General features: G+C 33.8%; 1 protein-coding gene across 2 annotated transcripts; it reads right to left on the bottom strand.

The window, feature by feature from the left end:
* Positions 1–493: 493 nt before the first annotated feature.
* LOC114194357 (oxysterol-binding protein-related protein 1C-like) lies at positions 494–7,542 on the bottom strand. Of its 2 annotated transcripts, none has more exons than XM_028084524.1 (10): positions 6,918–7,542; positions 6,015–6,371; positions 4,704–4,803; positions 4,080–4,531; positions 3,802–3,957; positions 3,035–3,202; positions 2,795–2,935; positions 2,462–2,692; positions 2,071–2,184; positions 494–784 (listed from the first exon to the last, which is right to left on the bottom strand). In XM_028084524.1, exons 1-10 carry the CDS (start codon positions 7,374–7,376, stop codon positions 608–610), a joined length of 2,355 nt encoding a protein of 784 aa, XP_027940325.1. In that variant the 5' UTR covers positions 7,377–7,542; the 3' UTR covers positions 494–607. The 2 variants fall into 2 exon arrangements, with proteins under 2 accessions (XP_027940325.1, XP_027940326.1); XM_028084525.1 differs by having other exon boundaries at positions 4,080–4,528.
* Between the last annotated feature and the right edge of the window lie 3,445 nt (positions 7,543–10,987).

Raw genomic sequence — 10,987 nt, 5'->3', positions numbered from 1 at the left:
ATGACTTTCAGACTGTGTAATCGAAAAATAAAAACTGACTTCCAAAATTTGAGAGTACTTGGATTATGCAATTTAGAAGTTCTTTTAATAGAAAAAGTGGTTTCTAGATTACACAATTCAATTTTGACTTCTGGATTACACAATTTAAAAGTCAAAAAATGAGTTCCAAAAATATGCAAACTGAGAAGAGTTGTTTACCAAAGATATTTGTATGAACTAAAATTCCCATAGACATGATATATTATAAAACTTAATCTAGTTTGGGTGGAAAATGGGCAGGAACAGATTTTTCAAGAATGTGTGACTTTGTATATTATGCATATGTAATATATGAGAAGAAGCATCCTAAATACTTCGATTATAAATATATAATATAATTTGCTGATAGAAAAAGAAAAGTATGTGAACCTAACCTTTTCTTTTTCATAACGTAGTCCTAATACTAATATTAACAATAACAATCATGAGGATATAAAATGACTGAGGCTAGAAATTGAAAAACAATTACATTATTACCTGCTCATATTTTAAAATGATTGACTATGATGAATTTCATCAGTTAAAAGAATAGAAGGTAAAATATTGATAAACTACAGTGAATAAATCATTAACCTTCGTCTAAGAGATGATGATCAGAAGGAATTTGACCAAAAATGTCAGGACATGAGTTCCAATTTCCTTGTTCTCGAGCCTCCCAATACCCTCCCAAGTAGCGGTAGGAACCGCTCTCTTTATCCTTACAAAACCACCGTGGTTCCCAACCGCTCTCTTGCATTTTCCGAGCCTGAATCCCATTCAAACAAATATCAATTTTCTTAATCATTGGTTACCAATTTATTTTTCAAACTCTACTTCTCGCTTACTTTGGAAATTCAAATATATAACTGCAAATCCACTACATTTATTTTAACAATCTCCTCTCCCACAAAGTCAAGGATTGAAAATTTTATAACCTTGTCTGTTTGGACAAACTTCTCCATGAACTTTTCGGAAAAAATAAAATTAACTTTTTCACAATTTAAAATTAATTTATAAACAAGTTACAAGAAGAAGTTTTGAAGAAAATATATGGAAATGTTGTACGAGTAGGTAGATTATGCAAAAATAAATTTTAACTTAGGAAGAAGTTAATTTCACTTTTTTCTTCATATTTTTTTCATCTAAAAGCCAGATTGAAAAATAAAGAAGTCATCGAAACATACCATAGAGCTCATCCTTTACACATCTCATTTAGTTATCGTGAAAACAAAAAGTGTTAATACCATAGCACTGAGAGAGGTTGCACGATCAAAATAGGGAAAAGATCAACTTGCACAAAATGATACTAGGCCAGATAAGTGATCGCACATTCAGAGCAACTCGGTAAAAAATGTTTCTATTAAAAAGTAAAACAGTTAGTGCTACTTTATGAGCAATAGCTATCACTATTAAGGCTTTTTTCCACAAGTAGTTGTATTTGATGAATAGTCAGATTTAAGGCATTCTAACAAGCAAGTGAAGTACTAAGGTATCTTTGGATGAAATTCTTTGTAAGGGATTTATTGAAAAAAAATTTATACTAATTTTCCTATAAATAAAAATAATTTATGCATAAGCTAATTTGTGAAAGTTATCTTAATTTTTCTAAATTCTTATTTTTAAATATGTATAATCTAATTTTAACTTAAGAAACCTTGTTTTTTTTTCTTCTAAGTTCTTATGCAGAAAGTTGTCTAATCGTACCTTAAATAATCTACTCTCACCCTTGGTAGCATTTGACAGTTGACCAACCAACATCAGATGAAATTTGACAGATAAGTTCGGTTCTATTTTGTATTCTATTTTCACCCTTATCACAACTAAGATCTACTTAACATATATATTAAGATTAGCTTGCAAAGGTTAAAAATTGTAACTTTTAAAGAAGTTAATATGATATAAGTCCACTCATGTTTTAATCCCGTTTCAATTTTGTTCTAAACCAAAATATATAACACTCCATATCATGTTCCCACTCTAAAACATATCTATTCAATGTACTCCCTGTGAAGCCAACAAAGGAAACACCACAAAGTAGAATGACATAATTACCTGACGTTGACGCTGTTCAAGTCGCAATTTTTCTGAATTTGCCATCTCATACTCGCCATTTTCCAAATGCCTTTGGTCAGGTCTTAACCTGGAATCAGTTGGTGGCAGCTTATCCTATGTATGCACAAATAAGTGATAATAGATGAGTACAAGTACTCATAATATGCAAAATAATAATATGGATACTTCGGTCCTTTAATGTTAAATTTCAATTATTTCATACTTCATAGCTCTTTCATGATATATAAATGATCACAACATGTCCTTACTGAACGCAACACTCATAATGGGGTTACCGAGTTGGAAAATACGGACTATTTTTATACTATAAAGAAAAAGAATAGGAAGATAAACTGGCTATACAAGAGAAAGTATGAGTTAAAAAAGGGACCTTTAATCCAGGGGTGAGTTCATTTAATGTGATGGCAAACCGAGTGAAGCTATATCTAGTGGGGAACTTGGGTGGCTTGCTCCGCTTCCATATTAAATGGGCATCTGACATTGATTCATAACCTTTTCCCTTCCCACTATAGTCTCCATTTATATAATACATGCTGTCATCCCATTTTCCGAGCAAAGTAGACAATATTTTCCCATTTCTGTCCTGAACAATACCATGAACCTGAGAGAAGTTCACATGTCAAGTACTATATTAGAACAAATTTAATGCCAATCATAAAGTAAAGACAATCAAGATGGACTCCGTGAAACAGATATTGGGCACCTGGTGAGGGTTTCGATCAATTATAGACTGTTCCTTGAATTTCAGTTTACATGAGTAATCTTGATTTCCCTGTATCCGCATTGTACCGTAATGATCACAATACAGCTTTCCCAATATGAGATTGTATATTGATGTAGTAACCTGAACGAAAAGTTCCATATCAGTTTAGAACCAAATCTGCACACAGCATTTTCTTTGAGGCCATTGGATGCATGGTAGTGTGGAAGTAGTTAAAAATACCTTACTCCACTGGAATACTTCACCATCATCAAATTCCAAAGTCAAAATGCCAACAGGATCAAGCTGAATTGACCGACCCCAAAATTTACTCTTTAAGTTGCTATCTCCCCAAAATTTCCAACCTGTACCCTCACAGTGACATGCAACTATCATTGGGTGATGACTGACCTGAGAGAAAGAAGAAATATAATAATTTCAAAATGGAAACAGATATATTAAAAAGGCATAATCATATCCTTTGTTTCAAATTGTACTGCCTTTCATCAAGTTATACATAATTTAAGCACTCAATCACATCAATTGTCATTCATCAAATTAAGAAAGCAGTAGTTTTAAGATTATACTCGAGTTTTTCCTTCAAACCGTGCTTTGGAAACTTTTTTTCCTTTTAATCCAGAAGCAGGAAGTTCTAAGGACTTCAAATAATCATCATTAATGAATACTGATATGTAGGATTTAAACAAACAATAAGTTCAGATCAAAACAGTCACATTTCACACACACAAACACACACCCCTTGTAATTCTCACAGGTGGCCTTTCAATGATAGGTTTATAGGTAAGTCTAGCACTAAGCACTTGCTAGCCTTTACATTCCCAACATTTTTATACCAAAATGCTAATTTGATGCTTTTCACCTTCTTTGTGCAGCATTGCATGATAAAATACATACATACAGACAAATATATATATATATATATATATGATAAAATAATCAAGAAAAAGATCAACTATTCGATAATATCCATGTCAAGCATTAGCTTGGACCTTCTCTGAGAAAAATCGAAAGCCTTTATCCGGAAAGTCAGCCTCATATGTTTCCCCTAGTAATGGGTTAAATGGTTTACAGATTCTTCCTTCAGTCGAAGCATAGGCAGATACAGCAAAAGCAGCAACATTGAGAATTCTCATGAGGCTATTACCCTGCATAACATCATCAACGAACTAAAAGACTTAGAGCATTGCACCGAGAAATACAAATTGAAGAACTAACAGCAAAGTTAAAAACCGGGCAACATGACTTGGGATGCCATATTTAGACTTACCCTTCTTCCCCATTCATATGCTCGGTCTAGAAGATATGAGTATTCCATTTCTTCACAGCATTTTTGCAAAGAGGAGAGAGGCTCATTAAAATAAACAGGAAGGCAAACTTTTGTTAGATCCTTCCCAATATTATCCTTAATCATTGACCAAAGACTGACACCTTTCTCCTTTTCAACAGGATCAGGTAATTTCTTTCGTCGCTTAACGTAAGGATAGTTGAATCCAACAGATTTAATGGAAGGATCTATATCCTCCTCTGATTCAACAGCATAGAGTCCTTCATCGTCAGAAGAGAAAGAGGAGACTCTAATATCAGAAGCATTACTTTTAAAAGAATTCGACGATGACAGAAAATCCCGAGTGTCAAAAAAGGCAGTATCTTCATCATCTGTTTCTTCCTCAGCTGCATCATTTCTCTCATTGTCATCCTCCGACTCAGTTCCACTTTCTTCTGGATCAAAAAGTTTAAATGCAAAAGAAAATGGAAATAATTCATAATAAAACAGGGTATCAAAGATAATAGCATTCATTTAAGTACTTCTATTTTCAACAAAATGCACAACCAAAAACCACGCAATGAAAAGATCTTAATTAAATGAAAGGGTCAACATTCAAGCACTTACCACTAGATTTTTCCTGCCCTAATCCAGAGGAAACCTCTTGATCATTAACCTGTCTTTGGCTTTCGTCAACCACAGTATTCTCCAGATCAACCTTTTCTGTCTACAATAATGAAGTACAGAGAAATTTTTTTACTTCACATGGAGAACAAAATGCTAACCGTAATCAATATATCAACAAGTAAAAAGAAGCAATTAAAACTAAAGATCAAACGGAAACTCTCCACAGTCCGAAGAAAAATATTTTGTTTAAGCTATTGAAATATAGTAATTCAATGGATGGACTCTAGTATTAGAGATCACAAACCTTACCAATAAATATTGAAATAATTTCTGTTTCAAAGTTAACCATGTCCACTGACTCTCTCCGAATGAAAATAAAAATTGCAATTTGGAATTAAAAGGGGGGATGAGTACAATCACAGGAAGGCACATTTGTAAAAACATTAATGCAGAAAACATGGCGATCTATTATTATTTACCTTTGGAAATTTTTGCTTATACATTAAGGTAAACAGGCTAATTGGATGAACAAAAATATAAGAACAGTAAAACTTAGGTATAGCATTTTATGAATACTCAATCTGCTGCGCTCTTGCATGCAGGGCTATTAACTGGTTGAAAACTTCTACAGCCCAGAAATATATCTCGTTAGTGTCTCATTTCCAATTATACAATTTTTTTTTATAAAGAACATTCAGCTGTGCATGTATGATATAAGTTCAACCGTCCAATGATTTATTTCTAACAGAACTCTGCTAGTAATATGATCGAAATTCATTTCAAGTCAAAGAATAAAAAGAGCCTCAAGACCTACTAACCACAACTTATATCCTTTTCGGATTTAAGATTTATAACTTAGACACTATACAATCATACCAAACCCCTACTTGAGGCATCTAACTGGTTAAAGAAAGACTCAATACGAGATAAGGAACTAATAGTCCATTACAAACCAATTCAATACGAAAAGGAAAGAATTTGACAGAAGAACACTGAATATTATTAATTGCTGTAGCACCTATGACAAATGAACTCATGAACACACCATTAGACTTAGCAGTAGATTGTGTACAGCAGTAGAAGAAAAAGCATGGGAAAACTAGAGAAATTACACATATGACATTTGACAGGAAGATAATACACAATTCTCTATTTTCTTTTAAACGAGAAGGAGAAAGACATGGCCCCCTCCTTTCTTTGCCCCTAATCTTAAGAGTACTAAGAATGACCAGCTTTCTGTGCAGTAGTAGAAATCCACCAAGAATAACCAGTTTGATTGGCTTCAAGTTTTCTACTTTTCATTAAAGGTACCTCTAATTGCCGCAAAGTGTCGATTAGAGCCACCTGTTTTTGTTTAAGCAGCAGAAGCTGGTTTTGGAGCGCAGCATACTCATTTTTCATTATCTGTTCACTGTCCCGGATGGCTTCCTCACTCACTCCTTCCTCCATAAGCCGAAGCCTCAGTTTCTCAGTCGAAACAGCCACATTGTCCACTGGAGCCATTAAATCACTGTTTGATATCCGGGGAAACATATCTTTCACTGTCTGCAAGGCCTCCATCCACGCCACCCGATCATCAGAAGTCTCTGCCCTCAAATGGAGTCTCTTAGTCCCAGTGAAGACAGAGAATCGCTTGTCATCGGACCTGCTCTCACGAATAGTCGAAACCTACACAAAAACACCGAGATGAACATAACAAACACAATCCGCCACTCACAACCCCAAGAGAAAGAAAACCGTCACGCCACCCACCACATTGAAGTTTCTATATATAAACTGACATCCCATCTTATAAATTAATAAGCAATGTTTCAAAACGGCCAAAGGGTTTACAATCTCTATGCCAGCAATAGCAGCCACATATGTCTTCATTCCAAACTCACAATTCAAAACTTTCTTTTGATACAAAACCACATGTATCCTCCAGAGAAAGCACTCCGAATAGGATCACATTATAAACTACAAATCTGTGAGGAGTGCATTTTAAAGCTTTATTAATAACTAATTCCATAGATCATCACTTAAAAACTCATCACATAAAGCGGATGTTCAGATTCATATACATACATGTAGAGGCTCAGTAATTACAACTTCTGAATTTTCAATTTCGTAACTGGTACTCTCCCAGAGTCGTAACTCAAACTGAACCGAAATTAAAAGGGGAAAAATACAAATGGAAGAGAATAAAAAAAAAAAACAAATGATGAAACTGACCTTAAGATGGATTTCGCCAATGGGCTTTCTGCGACGATCGACGTGATTCGAATTGCGGTTACGAGAGATCAGTCGCGCAGATTCCTCGCCAATGACCTTCGATCCCTTCTCGGTTTCGGAGTTTACGATGATCTTGTCGGGTCCATGAATCTTGTAGTAGGAGAGGACACCGTCTTGAAGCACGAACCAGCGCGTTCTCCATCCTTTGCCATAGTTCACCCACTTGTGCAGAATCCCGGAGATTCCGTTCCCCACAAGGTCTTTGATCCTGACATCCACCACGGCCGGAACCGGCAGGGGGTGCGCGCGGCCGCTTTCGCCACCGTTGGTGACAGAGTGAAGGGCTTGTCCTGGCCGGTGAGCGGGGTCGGATCTGGGTGCGGCAGGGATAGGGGGCATGTCGAGGGTGATCGGAGAAGAGTGGTCGGAGACGACGGAGACACAGCAGAAAGGATGCATTAAGTGGGAATGAGGGTAGTGGCGATTAAAGAAAGGGTCATGGTATGCGTGTGGTGCTTTGTTGGTGATGATTGAGAATTGGGAGAAGGCAAAGATTGAAGAGTCAAGACGAAGAGGGAGAGGGAGTGCAAGTTCGCGTGAAGGATCCGGAGATTAAAAAACGGTTACGTTTGAAGTGCTTTAACTAAAATAATTATATTTGTTCCTTTCTATTTTATTCATTTCCTTACATATATTTAATCCATAAACAAACACTGGAGTGCACCATAAATGACTTTTATATTCTTATTCAACTTCAAATACAAATTACTATACATATATTGACTTTTATATATATTATAATATATTATAAAAAATTTAACTATTTTTTCTTAACATGAAAAATACAAATAAAGCGCGAGGATCGGATTGAAATTGAGATCGGAAGTGGAATCCTATTTTATATATATATATATATATATATATATATATATATATATATATTTGTTTAGTTTATTTATTTTTAAAATGTTTATTTTAAATTCAAAGTGACTAAATATGTCAATATGCACGTTTTGGTAAATTTTTGCAAAGAATAAGAGGAAAGGAAAGTATAAAACTTTCATCAAGTTTTTGTAAATCCTTTTAGTTATTTTTTACAGTTAATATTTTTAACCAATATTATTGTTTATCCCTGGGCATGTTTATTTAAAGGATTTTATACATGATAAAGTCATATTTTAACTATATCATAAATTGTATATAATAGGTAAATTAAAACTTAGAGAATTATTGTAAAAATATTTGCAACTTAATACTTTTATTTTAAGTAAAATTGGCAATTAGGATTTACGAATTTCAAAAGGAAAATTACACATACCAAATGAAAATATACATACTGACAGCCATATATTTAATTTTCTTATCATTTTTAATAAATAATTATCTCCTTTAAAGTCATACTAAATCATATTTTAAAATGTCAAAATAGTTTCAACTTGTGAGTCAATCTGGCTCATCACCAGATTGAGTGGAATTGGAAAGAATTTTTTTTTTAAATGTGAATCAAGTTGACATGACTCACTTAATCTACGGATTAAACAGATTCCAATAAAGTTGAAGGTGAGTTAATTCACAACCTACCAACAACAACTCTTTATTAATATTTTATCATTTTTCACAATTCTTTTTATTATAATTATTCACTACTTCTAATTGTGTAAATTGACAATTTGATCTTTTGAATAATAGAATGATGTTCATAATGTTTCAATACCCTTTATGTTTAATTTCTTTATTTACCAAATTATGTAAGTTGATACTTTAATCTTCAATTATTATCTTTATAATAATGTTTGATAAAATAGATGAACACTTTAATTGCATTGCTATAAAATAATAAGTCAAGTAAATATATAAAATAATTTAGAAAAAAAAAACATTCTTAAGTGAGTCAATTGTCTAGCCCACCAATTTGTAGTAGGTCAAGTTAGATTACAAAATTTTAAACTCACAAAAAAGTGAATCGGATTAAGCAAATTCATTTTTAACCAAGGTCATGGTGAGCCAACTTGTGTAAGTCGCATTGACTAATTTTGACATCTCTATTCCACTCACATTCTTCTTGATTTTAAAATAAATATTTGTCATTTTCATATTAGATGAAATGACATCTAATTTTTAAATTTATATTTACTTTCTTAATGTTCTTGATAGATTACATTTAGTTATTTATATTACTTAATATTCATTTATCTTATTCTACTTATTGTTAATTAAAATTTTATTTATAAAATTTTCTTTAATATTTATATTTTAAAACTTTAATTTTTAATATTTATATTATTTATATTTTAAAATTTTAAAATTATAAAATTAATAAATTGTAAAATTTTAAAATAATGTGACATAATTAAATAAAATGATGAACAAGATAAGAGACACATAATTCAATTAACACTCATATTACAATTAACATAAAAATTAAACGACAAAAATTTAATTAAAAAATAAGATTTCTCAGTACATAATTGTATTTAATAAAATTATATTTTTAATGACCTTTTAAAAAAATTATCAACATGAGAACATGAAAACTTTACTTTTCACGTACATTTCATACTAAAATTTACACGGGTTAAAAGTAAGTATAATTTTGGATATAATAATTAGTTATAATGCAACTCACTCTTTTTAAATGTTCTAGTTAATATGCAAAACTAAAAACAAATTAACAAATACTTATATACAATAAAAAAATTGATAACTACCTTCTTTAGTGTTTCAAGGCTTCCAAAAATTTAAACCAAACTTCATAAGGGTAGTCATGGATTGGATTTCTAATGATTTAATTTACGTCCATTTTAGATCCAAATAATTGGATTAAATTTTCAATCCAAATTTGTTTTTTCAGCAAAATTAGTTTGAATTTTTTTAAAATCCAAATCCAATATTTGAATCAAGATTTAAATCCAATCCAAATATTTGGATTAAGTTCAAAATCCATAATCCATTTTTTATAAAAGAAATTAAATTGAATTTTCTAAAATTTGTATCTTTAGGGCAAACACAATACAATTTGGCTAGAGTCGTCAATTTGGCTCAGCCCACAAGGCTAAGCCCTAACCCACGTAGGCTAGGTCAGAGTCTAGCCCTATGGGTTAAGGCCCGCTCATGGACTTTCTTCTTAAACATGAAAAAAAAATTATTTTTTAAAATAAATTATTAAATTTTATGTCATCGACCCATGGTCAAAAGGTTTAGGACCCGTCCAGGTCGTCAGGCTAGGCCAAGTCGACCCGTCTAGGTTGTCGGGCCGGCCTGGTCTGTCTGACTCGTTGTGCCAACCTGACACGGTCAAGTTGTCGTGTTGGCCCAGCCCGACGCGCTTGGGTTGTCGGGCCTGCTTGGTCCATCAGGGTTGTTAGGCTTGCCTAGTTCGTACGGGTCATTGAGCCTAACCCGTCCGAGTTGTAGAGTCAACTTAGTTTGTCCGGGTCGTCGGGCACGGCCAGTCGGAGTAGTCAGGCCGACTCAGCTTGTCCGGGTCATTGAGTCGACTTAGTCTCTCTGAGTCGCCGGGCTCGCCTAACCCATCAAGGTCTTCGAGCCTTCCTAGTCTGTACAGGTCGTTGGGCATGACCCATCCGAGTCGTTGAGTTGGCCCAGCCCGTCTGGGTCTTCGAGCCTGCCTCGCCCATTGGGGTCGTCGGTCCCGACCGACTTGTTCGAGTCTTCAAGCCTGACCGACTCATCCGGGTCGTTGAGCCCGCCTAACCTATTTGTGTCTTTAGGCCCACTCGACCCGTTTAGGTCATCCGACCCGATCGATTCGTCCAGGTCGTCGAGCCCACCCAGCCCTTCAGGGTCGTCGGGCCTGCCCGGTCCATACAAGTTGTTAGGCATGACCCATCCAACCTTTAGCCTAGTCCATCTCAACCTTTAGCCTAATCCAACAAAAATTTTAAATGGAAAATTAGGATTGGATTTTTTTGGATTATCCATATTTGAAAATCTTAATTTAGAGAATGGATATTCAGTCCATAAAATATATAAAATGTAGATTAGATTGAAATCCAGATCCGTTAAAATGGATTTTAAATGGATTGGATTTTAAATAAAATGGATTTTAA

Source organism: Vigna unguiculata, chromosome 8 (assembly GCF_004118075.2).
Source record: "Vigna unguiculata cultivar IT97K-499-35 chromosome 8, ASM411807v1, whole genome shotgun sequence".
In the NCBI taxonomy this organism is placed as follows: Eukaryota; Viridiplantae; Streptophyta; class Magnoliopsida; order Fabales; family Fabaceae; genus Vigna; species Vigna unguiculata.
Note: the sequence above shows the minus strand (reverse complement) of the source record. Positions and strands in the feature narration are given on the sequence as shown.

Bases quoted from the DNA above. Each gene is read 5' to 3' on its own strand.
- LOC114194357 (XM_028084524.1), bottom strand. From the start codon at position 7,376: ATGCATCCTTTCTGCTGTGTCTCCGTCGTCTCCGACCACTCTTCTCCG. The intron at 6,372-6,917 runs GTCAGTTTCATC...GTTTTTGTGTAG, and splicing joins TTGGCGAAATCCATCTTAAG to GTTTCGACTATTCGTGAGAG. The intron at 4,532-4,703 runs GTAAGTGCTTGA...TTTTTGATCCAG, and splicing joins AGGGCAGGAAAAATCTAGTG to AAGAAAGTGGAACTGAGTCG.